General features: G+C 49.3%; 7 protein-coding genes across 7 annotated transcripts; 3 read left to right on the top strand and 4 right to left on the bottom strand.

Annotated features, from left to right (window-relative positions):
* Window positions 1-275: 275 nt before the first annotated feature.
* AA0111_g7006 (hypothetical protein) lies at window positions 276-2389 on the bottom strand (the record flags this gene model as incomplete). Its single annotated transcript, XM_028653292.1, has 2 exons — window positions 276-2178; window positions 2232-2389. The coding sequence occupies 2 exons, from the start codon at window positions 2387-2389 to the stop codon at window positions 276-278; spliced, it is 2061 nt and encodes a 686-aa protein (XP_028505296.1).
* Window positions 2390-4889: 2500 nt separating this feature from the next.
* On the bottom strand, window positions 4890-5669 carry AA0111_g7005 (hypothetical protein; the record flags this gene model as incomplete). The annotated part of the gene is made up of 1 exon (XM_028653291.1): window positions 4890-5669. One exon carries the CDS (start codon window positions 5667-5669, stop codon window positions 4890-4892), a length of 780 nt encoding a protein of 259 aa, XP_028505397.1.
* Window positions 5670-6855: 1186 nt separating this feature from the next.
* Window positions 6856-7314, bottom strand: AA0111_g7004 (hypothetical protein; the record flags this gene model as incomplete). The annotated part of the gene is made up of 1 exon (XM_028653290.1): window positions 6856-7314. The coding sequence occupies one exon, from the start codon at window positions 7312-7314 to the stop codon at window positions 6856-6858; it is 459 nt and encodes a 152-aa protein (XP_028505398.1).
* Window positions 7315-8061: 747 nt separating this feature from the next.
* AA0111_g7003 (hypothetical protein) lies at window positions 8062-9157 on the top strand (the record flags this gene model as incomplete). Its single annotated transcript, XM_028653289.1, has 2 exons — window positions 8062-8491; window positions 8571-9157. 2 exons carry the CDS (start codon window positions 8062-8064, stop codon window positions 9155-9157), a joined length of 1017 nt encoding a protein of 338 aa, XP_028505392.1.
* Window positions 9158-9551: 394 nt separating this feature from the next.
* Window positions 9552-9812, bottom strand: AA0111_g7002 (hypothetical protein; the record flags this gene model as incomplete). The annotated part of the gene is made up of 1 exon (XM_028653288.1): window positions 9552-9812. One exon carries the CDS (start codon window positions 9810-9812, stop codon window positions 9552-9554), a length of 261 nt encoding a protein of 86 aa, XP_028505393.1.
* Window positions 9813-12571: 2759 nt separating this feature from the next.
* On the top strand, window positions 12572-14649 carry AA0111_g7001 (hypothetical protein; the record flags this gene model as incomplete). Its single annotated transcript, XM_028653287.1, has 7 exons — window positions 12572-12666; window positions 12714-12873; window positions 12923-12943; window positions 12997-13066; window positions 13120-13167; window positions 13218-13353; window positions 13404-14649. The coding sequence occupies 7 exons, from the start codon at window positions 12572-12574 to the stop codon at window positions 14647-14649; spliced, it is 1776 nt and encodes a 591-aa protein (XP_028505394.1).
* A 1682-nt stretch (window positions 14650-16331) lies between these two features.
* AA0111_g7000 (hypothetical protein) lies at window positions 16332-19284 on the top strand (the record flags this gene model as incomplete). Its single annotated transcript, XM_028653286.1, has 4 exons — window positions 16332-16563; window positions 16619-17019; window positions 17066-17843; window positions 17903-19284. The coding sequence occupies 4 exons, from the start codon at window positions 16332-16334 to the stop codon at window positions 19282-19284; spliced, it is 2793 nt and encodes a 930-aa protein (XP_028505395.1).
* Window positions 19285-19787: the final 503 nt, after the last annotated feature.

The raw sequence follows: 19787 nt of genomic DNA, 5'->3' as shown, positions 1-19787 counted from the left end.
GCGTCGAGTTTCAACAGTCAGCGAGTGTTCATTGAACATCGCTTGCACTTACCAAATGTCTGACTAAAGATGTGTTTGCGATGCTACTGTAAGTTCATAAACAGAGCTTCTTCGATCAGCATAGAAAAAGACATTGTATATTGTACAAATAAGATTCTCCGATCATTACAAGCCCTCAATACAGACTGGTGTATTGTAGAGGAGGATCACGTAGTCCCTTAGACCGAAATATATAGTCTGAGTATCATCTCATGTCGAATCAATCATCCTTTTACTTACATCTCTTCTCCGCTTTTAACAATGCTGAAGCTTGAGGCAGGTAGGTCCTCGAGATACCGATACCTTGGCTCCTTCCCGTATCTCGTCCGCTCCCATACATCATAGACATTTGCAATATCAGGGTCGATCGCGTCAAAGAGCATCGTCGGCCAATCGCGACCGAAGCTATGACAGGCACAGTGAGCTTTCAACAGGTTATGCTCAGTGTATCCTACCGCGAGATCTCTACCTCCTTCTAACTGCTCCCGCAAAGTCTCCATGGAAAAGTACTGAGACGTCCAGCCAAGTCCGTCCTTCAGACGTCGATACGACAGCAGCTCTGCTAGAACTGAAGACCATAACGCACCGAGATCCCTTTGCTCAACGAAACAGGGCGAACGAATGTCAAGCATGTCGTGTATCTCTTTTAGCTGATTGTCCGGCTTAGTCGAACCCATAAAATGGGCGTCTCTACCTTGCTCAGCGGATCGCATGCAATTGCAGTCACCAAGTGACTCTAAGTTGTATCCATCCTTGCCGACCTGCTTGAGGTGCGCTGCCTCACAACGATGTAGTATGCCAGCCAGTACAATCCACCCTGTTTTGATTTTGGTGTTCCAAATTCCGAATACTGGCATAGCCATAATCTCCTCTGCAAGCTCGGCAGCCGTAAGCTCTACGTGGTCGCACTCGACGAATGAGTCAAGTGATAGCAACGCAGTGACTGAAACATCTGCTCTTACGGAAGGGTTGAACCCATGGAAGATAAGGCAGAGAGCGCATGCTAGAATACCAAAAAGATCCTCGCCATCCATTCCTTGGGTAGCGAGATGATATCCCGTCATCACTAGACTATGCAAAGGCTGCAGTTGCAATTTCTTGCCACAGCCAGTGCCAAAACACCGCCGAATATACAATCCACTGGGTGTCTCTAGCAACAGGCGTTGTGGCATGCGGTCGAACAGTTGCTCAATGCAATGGCATACCGCCTGGATTGAAGTATTGCAGAATTTATGTTTCCAGTTGACGGGTATCGATATACGACCGCGTGCATAAAGCTGACGTATGCAAAGGGAGTCCGCATCCCAACGACCACAGATATCGACCTCTTCTCCAACGAACCGAGCGACATCCTTGAAATCCTCGTCCACGACAACAGGTTTTGCGCTTGTGTGAGACTTGATGATTGTAATCATTAGGTTATCCAATATGGTATGCCCATGTTCGTTCAGGTACGTCTTACGGCTCTCGACTCCGTTAATTCCATGAGGCCAACGTGCGAGCTGGTAGACCACATCGCAACAAGATTTAGACCCATCGAGGAAACTGGTCGCCAGATGAAACGGATACAGTGGTGATGGATCGATGTTCTTATCTTTCAACTGGCGCAATACGTTCTCAATCTGGTCAAGATTCCGACTCATTATGCTGAAACCAAGAGACTCAAGGAGCAATTCGTTGGAGCGTTCCTCGTCTGCAGCTTTTGCGATTGCTGGAATGGCAACAGGGAGATCTGTGGCAGAGGTGGTACTAAAATCATTGTGTTCAAGCGCATTCCGCAAATGACACTGAAAGGAAGGTTGCTGCTTGTTCGGCGACCATTGTGGCCAAAAGGTATCGTCATCAGGGTCGAGATTGTCTTCCGGGTCGAGATCGCCGTCCGATATGGATTCTAAATCCTCCTCATGCGCATGAATGTACCATCGGCAAAGATCCGTGGGCGGCGTCAGTTCATCGTTGTTGTGTAGTGTGGACGGGTATATCACATCCTGGGGTGTTGCGGGAAGATTAGATGGGGCAGTAAAAAGGTATTGGTTGAATTTCAAAAGCTCCGCTGTCCACGTCCTTGGCCCTTTGCCCCAGTGTTTGGCGGTCTTAAAACAAAAGAACCAATATTGGTACAGCCAGTCGGACAGGGTCCTACTATATGATCAACATATCAACATATCAACAGGGTATGCCCTTCTTCTTACCTTCTCTCCTCCCCATTCAGGAGATTCAAAAGCTTCTCATGTTGACCTTGCGCAAACATACAGGCTCTATCAACCATCAGGGAATCTTTCGCGATCTGGGTTGTCGGTGAAGGTGCATTATTTGGGGACGCGGCCGATGTGGGAGTAGTGACTTCCATCATGCTGCATGACGTTGGCTGGTCAAATGGCGATGAATGATCGAAAGATCGTACGTATAATTGACGCATAGCAGCGTAAGGTAGATTCCACTTGAGGAAACTTTCACGTCAGCATAACGTTATCTGACTTCAGCCGCTGGCTACTTACAAACTGTCGGTGAATGGCAGCACACGTCCGTTTACAGTCGCAATCACGTTGCGATTCAGGGAGATTAGCCTTGTCGCTTCTCGCATTTGATCTTTTATTGCCCGTCTTACTTTCTGACCTTCAACTTGCTTCCCATTGATGAATACTCGAGTGCAAGGTTTGCCCACTGCGGCACGACCCTTGTAATGCTTCACGACTGTGGTAATATTATTCTTGCGAACATTTTTTGACCATCCCCATTTCTTGAATTGAGCTTTGTATTGGCTGGCACTAAACGAAAGACATGTCAGCTGATGGACTCTCTTACCTACAATGGAAACAGATATAGCTGACTTACACCCGGTGGAAGTTGTGCTTAGTCCTCATTTCTTGGACAATGTCATCGAGCTTCCATCTTTCCGTCAACCAGAGGAACTCTAATATCAACCTTACACCTTCCCAAGGATCCATGAAACGTGATGCAGCCTGAGTTATTACCGACAAACACATGCAGATGCGACAATCAAGCCGCGCGCGAACAAGGGCGATATAAATGGAATAGGAAGCGCGACTTGACTACGGAAAAGAGGCTGTCGAAACCTTGGGTTTGCTGCACTGGGGCAGGCTGGCTTATGCTCTTATGGCATTCTGGTACCCTGTCTAAAATGTTTGACACGTGCCACTGCCAAGGTGAACAAAAGTTCGACAGCCAACAGAAAGACGTTTCCTGGCGCATATTCTTTGTGGCGTTGCGCAGGCCGACGGTACACCGATGCCTTGTCGCCTGCAATCAGCCCTCCATTCTGAAACCAACGCCGATCGGCCGCCATGCCAAGCCGAACAAAGGTTCACTGGCCAATAGGCATGATGCGGACGTAACCGGCCCTTGGGAGCCGACGCGTAGAACGCCTCGCGACGCAACACGACGTTAGCCACCGCGTCGTGGCACACTGCGCATCAGTGCCTGCCCAGCACTTCGAAGCGCTCTATCATCGACCGTCACCGGAGCTTAATCATGAGTGTCACGAGCCAAAGAGATAAGCATCGCCATCCTTCGCCTGACGAATAGCAGACCTCATTACCTGCCTCAAATGCATCCTTTCGATATTTCTGATGAGATGATGAAAAGTCCATTCACTACGATAGATACGTGTCGATCAGGGCGAAGCTTGTGAAAGCTTAGTATTGACCCCGGCCACTCCCAGACTGCGATCCCGGCGCACGATCCGAATGCCAAGTTAAACAAAAGTTGTCTGTCCAATGTAAGGCTTGGGGTGTTTTGGCTTTTTTGCAAGGGGGGTTCTACCAAGATGAACAAAAGTCGACAGACCAATATCTTTCAAGCAACATCGGGCTCTTGCCGTTTTGGACAGCGGGACCATAATGCGAGACATCAACCAACCTAACCAGAGTGTGTTAACACATCATGACCCATGTCACTCTGAATGCAGATCGCATACTCAGACCTTCACCAAGGCTTGCTCCAAAATTGAGAGTCTGACCTGCCCTTGACACGCATTTCCTTCTCACCCTTAAGATGTATAAAGACATCTTCTCCTTCTGCTGCCTTTTCCCCTCCAGTCATCCTATCATCTTTGACACATTCAAGCCTGCATCTCTTTCTCTCTCAACGTCGCAGTCTCGATTTCCCCTTACAACATGCCTCAACAACAAGTTTCGTCGTTAGTCGACCCTCGTCGTTGACAAGCACACTGCCTTATCTTCCTGACCAATGCATAGTGGTGCTACCAACTCACCTCAACAGAGGTCATCCGATACCGTCACACTCTGCCCACATCATATCAGCGTCTTGTCCTCGACCTCCAGCACGTACGCAAGCAATATGAATCCGATGGACCGCTTCCTAGCCGAGGGGCCCGCCGAGCAAAGTGCCATGTTCATCCGTCATGACAACGGCGAGCCATCGACGAAGAGGAACTGCACATGCCAAAGAGCACATAATGCGAAGATGTGAGGGTTGGAGATCAGTCGCTACTCGAATCGATAAGCATACCATACAACTGCCCTATGTCATCGCGAAACATGTTCAAGGACACACAAACGGGGTATGCATGTGCCTGATAGGCCGAGTATTGGTGGACAGATGGCGAGATGTAAGGATAGAAGTGATAGGGTGAGATTAGATGGATAAAGATACGAGAAGGAACTTATCCTAGAGTAATCAGCAAATTGTTTCAATGCCGCAGCCACATGTCTCAAGCTAGTTGTTGGTTCTTGAGCTCACTAGAGTATTGCTCTAACTTCTCTTCATCTCGCTTTAGCATAGCATTGCTACAGCTCTCACGATCAAAGTTATCTGGCCAGCCATGACTCAGCATCAGTGCGTGCAGTTCCTAGAGAGAAGATGGTAAGTCAGCCTGCTGTCCATCGAAAAAGGCGGAAGTCTATCCGAACCTTGTATTCGTCGCCAAAACTGTCAGCATGCACTGGTCCCCTACCATTGGTCTGGTCGATCAAATGCAGCTGCGCATAATCATTCTTCCATTCGTTGAGTATGTCGCTGAGACGCGCAGTGCTTCCAGGGTTTGCGCGTTCATTGCGCCAGGCTCGGGGGTCATCGGCTCCGAACACTGGGTCGTAAAGCGTTTGCATTTGGTACCTCATCGCCGTTCCTAGTTGTAGAACAAAAGAAAGATCAGTCATGGATAAAACCGCAAGGAGGCAGTTTTTGGCTAAGAACAGGTTGAAAATACCATCTGTAGTGTCGAGCATGATGTATTGCCCGTGTACTTTCCCATACGTAAGGGCAACAACCCATTCCGGAAAATCATAGTCGCGTTCACTTGTATCCGGTATCTCCCAGCAATTGATGCCAGGCTCTACTTTCTGGAAATAATCACGTCGGTAATCACATGAATATGCCGACCAAGCTAACGTGTTCCTCTCAAATGGGCCGTCCATACGAAGATATGGTAGATGCTTGAGCAATTCAATCACTGTGTCGTTCTTGTGCAGTGGGGCAAAGTTATCGCTGCTGATGTTAGGCCAGCCTCGCGCTGGCGGCTCTAAGATGTCGGATGGATCAAGCCATGGCAGTCGAGCAAGGAAGTTGTAGAAATCCAGCAGTGCAGTAGCCACTTCGGTCTGAAGGTCAGGGGCTGCTAAGACTTGATTTGAGAAGGATGCCGACATTGTTTTATTGTAGGCGCGCGCCTTATCTGTCTGGAGAGCTGGACGGTGCCGGTCCCTATTGCGTTGTAGAGGGTGAACGTGGAAGTCAAAATGAAGGAATCAAGAGTAGACAGGCAATGCGTGGATGAATGACGAGGCTGGAGAATGGAAGTAAGGGGGTTAAGCTCAGGCCCAAGGTAGCGTCAAGCATGGTCTGCTAGCAATCATTTACTACGAACCATACAGACGTGCTTACGATCATTTCAGACGCGCAAGTTTGATTTCAATGCTACTTGAAACAAAACGACGTATAAAAGTGTTGAACGGTGTTCACCACGAGATGTGTTTCTTGTGTCGATTTCGAAGGTGCAATGTTGCGCGGTTTCACTAACACCAATGTGTAATAGTCTTTAGCGTATCATCTGGCTAGCGCGATCCCGGAACTTGACCTGTCAATCGATCCCTCCCTTCAAATCCTTCTGAGTGTCCCTGAAACCCAGCACGTTGACTCCAATGAGATCGCCCTCTTTGGCCCGGTATCAGTCTGGGCATTTGTTATGTTGTCATCGCACACACCACAGTACGCACTGGACGGATCGGGTTGCGCTGTCGCGACGCGTGGAGCTTGAGACATCATGGTTGTGGTCTTGTCCTCACATCGCCTTGCGCAATACACTGGGATATGGCGTTATCAAGAGAGTGACCACGAACTGTATCTATGATTGCGGTCACAAGAATTGCAGATGCGCTCAGCAGTAGATCCTTACGGCCGTTAGGTTTATATGCGCGATATTTAGCGTGGAGGATTGCAGATTACTAACTGACATGGGTAAACTGTGAACCCCGCATATTGTGCTACGAAAGATGTTGTCTTCGTTGGCTCGATCGATTTTGGATTGTTGCGTATTGGTCGCTGCGCATTAGATGATTATACGTCGCATCAACTAAGACTTGACCAGGAAGCCTTGTATCGCGCTGACGAACTTCCATCATCAATCGATCACCAAGTACAAAGCATTGCAGCACCCACATACCCAGCTGAGTTGTCAGTGGTGCTAAAGAAAGAGATGAAATAAGCCATTTTAACACACAGGTTGACGGAAGTCACTAAATACAAGGCATAATGTCACAGGTCCATCATTTCATCTTCCAGCAGATCGCTGAGCTAAGTGTCGACCATTTAGCGACCTAGACTGCCATCACTACACTACAAAGACGAGGGCTTTCCAAAATCCACGGCTCTATTCTCCTTGACCCATATTTTCTCTTCCTCGCTTCCGAACGCTGGAGGAAAGATTCCATTGATCTTCCAAAGTCTTCTCTCCGTCTCATCGATATGAAACTCATAATTGTAACCCTTGTCACCACAGTGTTTTTTCAAAACGGCATCTACGCCGTTTGCGGCCCCCTTGTAGACTTTGTCTTCGTCTGGAAGCCTTACAGCAATGTGCTCGACGACAACGCGGATGGAAGGTGTATCCTGTTTGCCGACTTGCTTGCCTCCAATGAACATGCTGTTTTTGGGCACTTTAATGAAGTTTGTGACAACGTAAAAGGCTGGAAGACCGATGTTGGTGTATTGCGTGATGCTGTCTGCTGCGAGAGCTTCTTTGGACGCATCGTCCTCGAATGTTCCTTCCGGATGGTAGATGACCCAGAGTGGCATTTTGATGGAGTTCGAAAGTTGATGGGAAGGTTGATTGGAAAGCAGAGCTGGGATTACTGTTGAGCAGTGGTGAGGAAGGTCGTTATTCGGGTTGATGCCTCTGATATAGATCAATATTGGTCAACAACATCTAGGCCTCTCCGCTTCTTACGTACGTAACAAACCTGCTAAAGCACGACGGCCGATCATTACGGGCCTTCCGCAGCCTAATAATACCCACGTGTCCTTGGCGTTGTCGGAGCCAAGGTGGTGAATTGAGAGAGATTAACCTTGGAACCCACCGCAAGCTCTCCCGAGACGACAGACCTAATACTATCAGGTTACGTGCGTTACAAATTGAGCTAATGATCCTGATCATTGGTCTGCTAGTCCCTAGTCTGGAAAGATAGGCATACAAGAAACACTAAATCAAGCTAACGCGTCATGTTTAATAATCGAGGAAACCCACACGTCAACCTACCTAGCCAGCTACGCTCGGCTTTGCCATCACGCCGTGTATTCTCTGCACCATTGTTGCATTCGGAACGGACATAATTATGACCTGACTCCGTCCGTAGGCTGACAAAACACGCATGGCTGAGATTGCTTACAATTTCGTATTTGAGAGAACAAGTCACTACATGTACCCCTACAGTTTGGAAATACAATGAATATAAAAGGATCTTGATATTCTTTGAACAAACAGCAAATACCTACAACTGACACCTCCAACAATCAATAAAACCATTCGTCACCACTGTCTTGACCATGTCTCAATCTCTTGTCTTCATTACCGGGTCGACAGGCTTCATTGGGTCTCATGTCGTTATCCAAACGCTCGAAGCAGGCTACAAGGTTCGCCTAAGCGTGCGCAAGGAATCTCAAATTGAAGGTCTCAAGAAGCTCTTCTCCAAGCATATCAGCAACGTCGACTTTGTCGTCATTCCGGATCTGTCTGTCTCAAGCGCTTTCGACAGTGCCTTGAAAGATGTCGATTACGTCCTACATCTCGCTTCACCGATGCCTGGAAAAGGTGAAGACTTCAAGAAAGAGTACCTCCAACCTGCGGTGCAAGGTACAACATCGGTCTTAAATGCCGCAAAGAAGTTCAGCACCATCAAACGCGTCGTCATCGTGTCATCGATACTTGCCTTGGTTCAACTAGATGCGCTGACAGGAGGCAAGTTTGAACCAAGAGGTACGTTTCCATTCCATGAACATGGTCTATCCTTTCTATGTGCATTCGGCCTGGTGACAGATATCTGACATCCTTGCAGAAGGGCGAAATCAGGAGATCTCCGTGGATCCCAACATGGAATTTCCCGCGGATCCGATGGCCAGCGGAGGAGCAAAGTATCACGCCTCTAAGCTTCTAGCCCATCGAGCCACCCTCGAATGGGTTGCAGAGAACAAGCCCCATTTTGTTGTCATCACCCTACATCCCTCCTTCGTCTTTGGTCGCAACCTCGGCCAGACATCTCCTGACGGAGTGGATGGTACTAATGCCATGCTTTGGGGTTGCCTCTACTCCGAAAAGCCCTTCATCCCCGCAGTTGGAGTAGATGTCCGAGACGTTGCACTTGCACACGTTCGCGCCTTGGAGACGAAGCTTGATGGCAAAAATGAAGTTCAAGAGTTTGTGTTGAGCGCTAGTGAGAAGGACGGATGGTCTTGGACCAACATAGCGAAGTTTGCACAAGAGAAATATCCTGGCTTAGGTACAAAGTTGGAAGGTTCATTTGATGCACCTCCACCTGTCGAGTCACGCCGCGCCCAGGAAATCCTAGGCATCAGGTGGAAGAGGATGGAAGACACTATCGCATCTTTCTTGGATCATCAGCTCGAGTTGAGGGCCCAGCTCTAGGCTCTGATATAATCAATGCAACAAGCTTAGCCAGATATTAGTCACCGTCATTTAACTTCACCCTTCGTTCATTCTAAGCCATATTGAGAATCTCTGTGACCTCATGAGTACGGTGTTGATGCAAGGATTGCGAACGCTGAGTTTTGATGGTAAGATGCGCCACTGGCGAACTCCTACGAGTGCTTCTGGTTATACTTTCCTCGATTCCACCCAACTTCTTCTTCTGCAGATTGCGTATTGTCGTCTTATGACCGCTGAATATTGCAGGAAAGGCCTTCAGTATCGACGGCATCATACGTTCAATATATCGTGTTGGATCTGCAGTAGCCCACTGGTCTCAACCGTGACGTGGATAAGCGTTCGGACCGTTTGTTTGCGTTGAGTTTGCTGACATTCAGCCGTAGACAAAGGCGATGTCATCGGTCACTCGATCAAGGACTGCAAGTTCATAAGGTGCCTCATGTATGAGTGGTGGAAGAGGTCGCGGCTGTTCTTGCAGCATCTCCGGTACGCTGATACTTGAATGTACGATATGACCTTGTCCATCTAGCGCGGTGATTTCGAGTGCCGCATTCTGCTCTTGGATGAAGATCGAGACTTCGGTAGCGATAGTGTCGGTGACCCGCAGCTTTACCACCCATGATAGCATGCCCATAGCGGAGCAAGTCAAACCGCCCGTATACGCCCCGCGAACGGTCAACAATTTCATGTTATATTCATTATGCCCCTTCTTTTCTAGGACGACCAAGAACCGGCCGTTACGAGATGCGGTACCCGCAAGAACGCTCGACCCAACCACACTGTCTGGCATCGGATTTATTTGTTGCTGAAGACTTTGTGGCCTATATTCGAGGGCGTCGACTGGCACGATGAAAGTCGGGGGAAGATGCGATCCTGGCTTATGATTTACCGTGCAGAGTATGTGAGGTCTGCCGATTGGCGATATTACGAACGCTGCGTTTGTTATCTCATCGCGCAAAGCCTATCTAAAGTCAGCTGGGTATCGAAGCATGTGTGAGAACTACTCACACCTCCACTACCACTAGAGTTGCAGTCGAAGTACCAACTCGGATCCAAACGAGTGGTCAACCGAGGCCATGAGCTTCGACCCACATTCCAGCAATATAATCGGTTTCCTGTCGACAAAGCAAAGGCCATAGGACCATACAGGATATCGCTACGGTGAGGCGAAAAGCCGACAACTTTGATAGCCCCAGTGTTTCTCGGACATGACAAGGTTGTGCGGTTGTTCTCCGCGTTCCAGCCTGTGGTGTACTGTGGATATGAAAGTACCGAGTTAGCGTATGTCTTATGCTCAGTTTGTATGGGTGAATCCCACCTTGTACCTGAACAACTTTACGCCGCTTTCTCCTTCCCCGCCCACTGCTACGCTCGCAGTTGCGATCCTGTCAATAGAAGGGGAGCCACTTTGCGAAATTGATACCGACCTTGGAATCCAGCATTCATCTTGATCGACGCGTTGGGCTTTCACTAAATTTGGTGTTTCGCGGCTGTATTCATCGTAGACCAACAGTTGTTTATGTGTAATTACAGCAAGCAAATCCTCTGTCAACGCGACACTTCGAATCTCCTCCTTCTTACCAAGTGGTATGCTCAGCTCGACATGAAGTGGAATTTGGCGACTTTTGTTCGCGCTCCCCACGTTGTATAGCCGTACCTGCTTTGCCGAGCAAGCAGCAACCCAGCCTGATGGCGAGATCGATGTCGCAACATCGTGAGTTCTCCGGAGAAAACGTTGTTCACTTGCCTGCAAATGAGTTTCTGTACAGTTGCCAAGTGAGGCTGTAAATATTGGGAAATTCTCTACAGCTGAAGAAGAGCGTCGCACAGACGGATACGAAGAGCTACTTGAGATAGACATCATCAAAGAGCACGAAACAAGAATATCATAATGACGAGAGAAGTGTGCAGTCAATAAGTCGTCAAGCGACGGAAAGTATGTTTGTGAAGCAGCAATAATGCCGTTGCTTCGAACGAACGGTCGGTCTGAGCCGTCACACAGGTCAGCTGGCGCCGGATATTGACTCCGATAGCTGTAGCCTGATCTTGTCTTGCATGCGCCACCGCGTCAAAAAGCATACATACAACAGATATGACACTCGGTGGTTGGGGGGCCGTGTCTCACTCATGCATACCAATAAAGCCAAGCCACAATCCCATAGGGTGTTCAGCCATATGAGGCAGCCAGAGCGTACTCTTAGAGTACGTGGGACGCGTGGCTGTACTGCTGAACGTTATCGCAGAGCGCGCGACGCTGGATGTGGCGCTCTTGACGCTATTTTATAGCCTCGCGACTGTATTGAAGCACCTGAGCTAACATCTGACAGCCTTTCTCCAGAACCGAGCTCATTCTGTCTAATTCTATACTGCGAGGGGGCGAACACTACACACCTTTGATAACACCGTTGAGTTCGGAAGGCTCCGTACCTAAGGGTGCCCCTGCATGTCCAGATCAGTACTAATACTCCTTACTCAGCTAGAAGACAAAAATCTATCATGCGCCTGCTCTGTACTCTAGCATTTCGCCACATATGTAAGAGAGCGGTCTGTGGAGACGCAGCCTCGCTGATCTTAGCCCCAAGAGCTCATCGTCTCGGCCAATCACCAAACGCCAGATGCTTCGCCTCGATCATTTCCCCACTATTCTACCGCTCGCAGGGACATGAGATATTTCCGTCACCAGAGTATACCCTTGCTGCCTAGATTTCGATCTCTACGTGTGGTTCATAGATCTGACTACGATATCTATCGCTTCCTGGTTGTCGACTTTGATGGTGGCAAAAACGCCAACTATCTCTTGTCGAAGGGGTCATCCCCTCCTAGGTCATTGTTTTCTGCATCATTTCCAAGCAGGAGTCAAGGCTGACAAGAAGCAAACCGGTATGATTTCAGCCTTGGGTACAGGGCATGCCTAAGTACATTAGGCTGGAGATGCCCAGAAGCGGGCGGCAAGAGGGCGTAGTCTACATCAAAGTGTTGCCCTTGCATTTTCGCAGCACACTAAGATTTCTAGAATATTTACATCAAACTACTAAAAGAAGAAAGAGTTTCACTTTTTGGATATTGCCAGTCTGGTACCAGTTTTGTTTAATGTAATGCCAGTCGATATGGACGAGGAGCAAAGACCGCTAGATCGATCGCCATACTATGTGACACATTCCGAACATCTTGATCGTGTGTTGAGTAGGCCTCAGCTTGCAGGTAAGTCAGTTGGCCAGTAACAGTGGAGTCCGGTCGAATAACAACACAGGTATTGGGATATCCGGTTGCATTGGCGGAGGCGTTTTCATCACGTCGGGTGGGCTGATAGCTACCACTGGGTCACTTGGGGCTGCAATCAGCTATGTAGTAGCCGGAGGGATCGTTGCTTGTGTCATGTATACCACTACTGAGATGGTAACATGCCGGCCGCTGACCGGAGCTCTCATCGATCTACCTCACACTTTCTTGGATCCTGCTAGTGGCTTTGCTATCGCATCAGTATATGGGTATGTTTTTTCATACTCAATAAGAGCAGCAGCTAACAAATCTACAGACTCAACAAGATTTTCGCCATGACTACTCTCACTGCGCTCGCGGCACAGCTCACTGTCCTCTTGAAAGATGATCAGAAGCCACATTCACCTGGCACAGAAGCCGCTATCAATATCGCCTTCATAGCCTTGACGACTTTCTCGCACTGTCTTGGGGTCAAGGTAAGCCAATGGTCAGAATACAGGAGACATGCCGCTTACTTCTTCTTAGCTATACGGTAAAATTGAACGAGTAAGTTGAGCGAAAAGAAACTCGAGGGCTTTGATCTAATAAGGTGGTTGTAGGTAGTAATGTGGTTCAAGCTGAGCCTGCTCGTGCTTGTTTGCGTCATGATGGTGGTGTTGAACTTTGGAGGTATGCATCTATGCGTACACCGACTTGCCAGTAAATTATCTAACATTGTTCAGGTGGTGGACCAAAAGAGGGAGGACTAAAAGAGGGCAAATACAACGACAGTGAGCTTCAGTCTCTTTTGGCCACGTCTTTGCGCTAATCTACGAGGCAGACTACACAGATTACGCGTTTACTCCAGGTTGGAAGCCATCCGGGTTCAACGCTACCGACGAACATCTCTCTCTTTCAAGCGTCTCTGACGTTAACCTCGGCATACCTGGGACAGGAGGTGCTTTGTTTGGATTTATGTGAGTAGCTCGAATCCGGCTGAACACAGCCAAGCTTATTGGAAACGCAGTACTTCAATCACACTTGCCATGTTCTCCTTCGGGACAGACCTGGTCGCAATGACTGCCGGGGAAGCGAAGAACCCTTGGAAGGATGTACCGGCCACAATGACCTTCGTATACGTCATTCCCGTCATCATGTATCCTTTTACAATGTTTGCTGCTGGGTCAAACGTCAACTACCGCGATCCGGACTTGTCCCAGTTGTGGACAAAAGGCAGTGGCCCAACAAGATCGCCTTTCGTGATCGCGGCTGAACATACGTCGCTCCACGCATTACCCAAAGCACTGAATGCGCTTTTCATACTCTCGGCATATACGACTGCAAACACTGATCTATATGCCGCCTCGCGGAGTGTTTTCATGCTATCCCAACAATACCTCCCACGAAAGGTCGCAAATGTATTTGGTAGGACTAACAACGGTCACACGCCGTTGGCAGCTATCTTGCTATGCTCAGCCCTCGGGTTCCTGTCACTCGTTGGATTGGCCGACAGATCGAGTTCACAACCAACTATCACACTCTCTGAGATCTACACTGGTACTGCGACCTGCATCAACATCTGCCTTTGCATCACCTTTCTGCGCTTCAAAGCTGGGCTCGATCGTCTGGCGAAGCGAAAGATTTTTGGAAGAAACCACCCACTGTACAAGTCTCGACTATTCAAGTCTCGCTGGCAACCACTTCCTGCATATATTGGTATGATAGGAAGCACATTCGTCCTTGTATGGTCCGGCATACCGCCACTTATCATTCTAATCGCTAGAGGTAATCTTTCCTCTCCTGGCAATCTGAAGTCAACCATCAGCCTGGCCTTTGACGTTATCGGAGCATATATCGGTCCTGCTATCTTCGCCTTCCTCTACCTCTCGTACAAGTTCATCTACCCACGTACGTCTCGCATCGACATTCGCAACCTCACAGTCGAAGACTATGTGTTGCAAGATCTATCAAACATCGAGCTGGAGGGCCCGACATGCGTACCGCCTGTTCCGCGACCCCGCTTCGGATCTTATGAGATGGACGGCCAGAACGATGGCATCGCCGGTCCTTCTGTCATGCTCGAAGATCCGTTCAAGGAGGATCAGTCGTACGCTGACATGAGCCCGGACATGCAAGAGGAGATCGAGGCCGAAGCTGCAAGGAGTAATGAACGAGCAAGAATTAGGCAGATTCTGGAAAGAAGGCCGGAGAGATTACGCCGCGGAGTCTGGCGAGAGATCTGGAGCTTCGTGAGGACAGACAAAGAAGAATGAGAATGAGAAAGCCGCTAGAGATGACATAAATTTACGCGCGACACCAAAACAACCATTCAATTTGCTTGCGCTCTCTGTTCGTGATGCTGTTGTAGTACCTCGGTATCCGGTGCCGCTGGATAAAACTCTCGTCGGAAAGCGAAGTCGATCAAAACTTGGATACATAATCCCATTGCCGAACATCCGATAAACTTCACCTTTTACCAAGGTACTTCCACATAGAGCTGGTTTAGTAACATTGGTATACTGTAGAAAATCTTACGCGAAACCACAGCGGAATTCTCCTGCCCTAGAATTAGGGCTGTGAGCCGTTCGTGCCGAGCCGAGTGGTGGCGTACGGTTCGTTGTGCTGACCCGCTGCGATGAAGCAGCTGAACTACCTAACTCAGGTATGATCAACAGGTTCACGGGCACTAGCAGCGTGCCCGGCTGACTGAGGAATATTGCCAGTGGCGTCCCTTTGAAGGGAGTTTGCTGGCTGTCTTCACGACAGGCTAGCTTACCTAGGTGGTTTGGTGGTTTTCAGTCCGTGGCAGAAAGGAGGCGCACGGTGGTTCGAAGCCAAACGAGCGTGCCGAGGTGGAAGAAGTGACCGCGTCACCCTACTTCTCGCCTTCGAAAACACATCTACGTCCAGACGACCTTTCCCCATCACTTGGATATGAAAGACAACGCGCGTATGCACTGCATGTAGCAAAAGATGGGCCACGAGCTGGGAAACGACATTTTGCTGAAAGTCAGCAGACTGGGAGTAGCGACGCGCCGGAAATATGCAGTCCCACCTACGCGGATGAGGACCCTTGCCTTTCCAACCCACTCTCTCCAGGTCGGCATCAATTCTCGTTTCACGCAATCAGTAAAGGCCTAGATTGAATACATCTTTCCAGAGACCATAGCAGCTTCTCGACAACCTTGTTACCGCGCTGGCCGCCACTACCGTCGACCAAATAATGGCCCCCAATGTTGCTTATTGTTCCAATGCAAAGGCGCGACCCTCGAAGATCTTATCGAATCGCGTGGCGACTATCTACCGGACGTGCACCCGAATCAGACATTCCCGGTGATAGTGACAAGTGGCGCGCTTGGAACATACATAGGTAAGCTCAATTGGGCAACAATGGAAGCTCAGATGCGGTGTCTAGCCCCCAAGCGAGTTCCAACGCTTCTTGATGTGGACCGAACTTCGGCGATGGCGATTCGTCCATGTTACACGAAGCTCTGCCAGTGTGGAGTGTCTCAAATTATTTGACATTTACTGTGCCTTCCTTCGAATGGTCCAGTGATTACTTTCGCAAGAACAAAGTATGCTAGAGTCGACTTTTCTGCTTGCATTCATAAGCTGCCTTTGCTACTTATCTTGGCATACATGTATCCATATCTTTCAGTCAGAGTTATGGAAGAGCTTTTTCACGTTTGGGAAGTCTATGCTGGTAGAACTTGGCCTCAAGGAACCACAGCTACCGATCCCATCCGCAAGTGCCACGTCGACCAACAGAGCGTATCCTCGCCTGGCTCGCCGTCCATTCTCGATCAAAACCGAATATGATGTGGTGGTCGTTGGCTCAGGATATGGCGGTGGCGTTGCAGCGTCACGCATGGTAAGAGCCGGGAAAAGCGTTTGTGTGCTAGAACTTGGCAAAGAAATCTGGCCCGGAGAGTATCCCCATACGTTCAAAGACGCCATGCGAGAATATAACTTAAGGGGCAAGATACTCGGTAGAATGATTAGTATCGGCAAGGCAGCAGGGTTGTACCATACTGTCAAAGGGGAAGGGCAGGATGTATTCGTAGGCTGTGGTCTGGGGGGAACGAGCTTGATCAATGCTGGTGTTTTTCTCAAGCCAGACGAAAGATTGCTGGAAGCAGCAGAGTGGCCGGAGGAGATTAGAGGGAACCCTGCAGGCCTCGAGCAATGTGAGTACTGAAAGGTCATGAACGGAAAAGTGCTGATGCTGACGCTTCAATGTAGTCTACATGAGTGCCGAGCGCATGCTCCAACCGACAGCATTCCCAACAAGATACCCAAAACCACGCAAACTAGCCGTCTTTGAACGGCAAGCCGATAGTCTTGGCTTGCAAGACAACTTTTACCGCCCTCCGTTGACGACAACCTTCTGCTCCAGCACCAACCAAGCTGGGATACACATGAGCGAAAGTACGGGTTCTGGCAACGAGTGCACAGGTGTCAATGATGGTTCAAAGAATTCAGTACTTGTAACTTACCTGTATGATGCTTGGACAAGAGGCGCCGAACTCTTCTGTGGAATTGATGTCAGACATGTGAAAAAGGAGGGTCGAGGCAAAGGGTACATAGTATTCTACAACGTGTCCAATGGGAGAGGAGGAAAGACAAAGAGATGGGTCAGAGCCGTAAGTGTGAGGTTTTTCGAGTATAGCTCACGCTAACGCGACACAGCGGGAGGTTGTCTTCCTTGGAGCCGGTGCGCTCGGGACCACGGAGGTACTGCTGCGGTCGCAACGTTATGGCCTCCATACATCACCTTTGTTGGGTCAAAGGTTCACAGGCAACGGCGACATGTTGGCTTTTGCATATGATTGCGAGCACGACGTCGGTAGCCTTGGCCATGAAGCCCTGGGTAAAATGAGTTCCGATTCATGCGGCCCAACAATTACTGCATGCATCGACATGAGAGGCTCCACACACGCCAGAAATGTACGGGACGGGTATATCATTCAAGACGGCGCGATCCCTGAAGCTCTAGCGCCAGTCATTCAAAGCTTGCTCGAAACCCAAACCACCGCTGTGCTGTCTCGATCATCCAGCACTAGAGGTAATCTGCTGGCCAGGTTGAAGAATTGGATCCTTGGACCATATGCTAGAGGTGGCAGCGTGAACCGCACGCTAGTGTATCTTACCATGTCCCACGACGAAAAGGAAGGGCAGATGGTACTCGAAGAAGATGCAGTAGTTCTGCGATGGTCGGGCATAGGGAGCCAGAAGCGGAGTGCACATCTTGACAGCGTTCTTCTTGAGATGACTGAGAACCTTGGCGGCAAACTCGTCAAGGCTCCATGTATTACTGTTCACCCGCTCGGAGGTGCGGTCATGAGTAATGACGGAACTGGTCTTGGGGGCGTGGTCAATCATCGCGGCCAGCTTCTTGTTGGAATAGGACATGAAGTATACGAGGGGATTGTCTGCGTAGACGGTTCAATCATCCCAACATCACTCGGTAAGTCGCTTCGTGAAAGCATGCAAACTGGTTCAATGACAGCTAATGGTAGTTTCAAGGTGTGAATCCATGCGCTACAATCACCGCACTGGCTGAGCGAAGCTGTGACCTGATCGCCCAAGAACGTGGTTGGAAACCCGACCATAGTTCAGATGGTAGACTAAGTCCCTCGAAAGATCCGCTCGTACCTGTACTACCAGAATCCACAAAGATTATCAGACTTAATACCATCGAGGATTCGATCGAAGGCATCCGATTTGAGGAAGTCATGCGAGGTCATATTCACCTCGGCAACCACGTCTCAGACTTTAATGACGCGGAAAAGGTTGCTAGGGAGGCTTCAAGCTCAGCTCAGCTCGCACTCACAGTGGACGCACGCCGCAACCGAAATGGCTCATATCAGGGTGTGCCATTTGGCACATTTGCTTGCGGCGCATTATCGCAAGACCCGCTCATGGTTACTGGTGGCACAGTCGAGTTCTTTACAATTGACGAGGAAGTCGCAGATGCAGTCAATCTCGTGTACAAGGTAGACCTCTTGAGTACAGATGGTGCGAGATACGGCTTTCACGGTTACAAAAGACTCAATTCGGCTGCTGCATTCTCGGTCCCGAGAACTTGGGGCGCGACAACAACTTTATACACAACAATCACTGGATACGACGGCGTTGTGGTCGGCCGAGGTATCTTACACTTGTCACTCCACGACTTTGTCTCGGAACTTCAGTCCCTACGATCTCGTACAACTATCAGTGGCATGAGCAACATGCAAGCGCAGGCTCGGTTCCTCAAGTTTTTCACGGCTAACATCGCGTCGTACATGTTCAGTCCCTTTCGCCGACTTCAGTATCCAACACCGTCCACCGGGAAATCGGGCTACTTTGACAAGCCAGTTCCTACTGTGACGATGCTCACAGCCGACGATGGGGTCAGGTTTCCCATCAAGTTGTGGCAGCCTCCATCTGGCACACAAGAGAAGCATACGCCGATCGTATTCATCCCTGGTGCATCTGTAGACGATCAAATGTTTTCCTTGCCAACTGTACCCACGAACACCATTGATTACTTTACCTCACTTGGCTACCGGTGTTACGTCCCCATTCTCCGTTTTGGGATCGGAGAAGAAGCTAAAAAGGGCGATACTGTATACGATGCTCGGTTGGACGTTCGAGCTGCCATGCAATACGTTCGAGAGATGGAACGAGAGAGAAAGATCTACGCCGTTGTTCATTGCTTGGGGAGCATAGCAACAGGCATTGCTTTGCTCGAAGGCGACGTGGAAGCTTCTTGGTTGAAAGGAATGACATGTAGTCAAGTATTCACCAACCTACTTTTCAGCCCGGACAACGATTTCAAGGCGCGGCATCCCATTCTCATAAAGGCATATGAAGTAAGTCCTGTCTTCTCCATCTACCAAATTTCTCTGCTTACAGCCGGGTAGACATTAGCATGCTCCTGGTTTCCGTGCCACTCTTCTTCGTCCTCGCCATGGGTGCAGTTCCTGCTGGATCAGATACTACGTTTCTACCCCGTAGGCACCAGAAGCGAGATTTGCAACTCTGCGGTCTGTCACAGGTGCGACGTTCCTTTTGGCCGCTGTTGGACGCACGCCAACCTCAACCACGCCACACATGAGCATCTTGGTCATTGGTTCGATGGCATCCACATCAACTTCCTCTCGCACTTATCGAATATGGGTGCTATGCCACCTCATCACGTTCGCAGCAATAGGCCCATGTTTGAGGATCTGCTTACCCAAACGAATCTAGGGAGATTGAAGGGATTGAGTATTTGCTTGCTGAGTGGGGCTGAGAATGCTGTTTGGAGCCAGCAAAGCACGAAAAGTAGCTATAATTTGTTAAGAGAATGTTTTCCGGAGGTAAAGTACGAAAGGGTTGTTGTGAATGGTTATGGGCATCTGGATTGTTGGATGGGAAAGCATGC

Source organism: Alternaria arborescens (assembly GCF_004154835.1).
Source record: "Alternaria arborescens strain FERA 675 chromosome Unknown contig_15, whole genome shotgun sequence".
NCBI classification, from domain to species: domain Eukaryota; kingdom Fungi; phylum Ascomycota; class Dothideomycetes; order Pleosporales; family Pleosporaceae; genus Alternaria; species Alternaria arborescens.
Note: the sequence above shows the minus strand (reverse complement) of the source record. Positions and strands in the feature narration are given on the sequence as shown.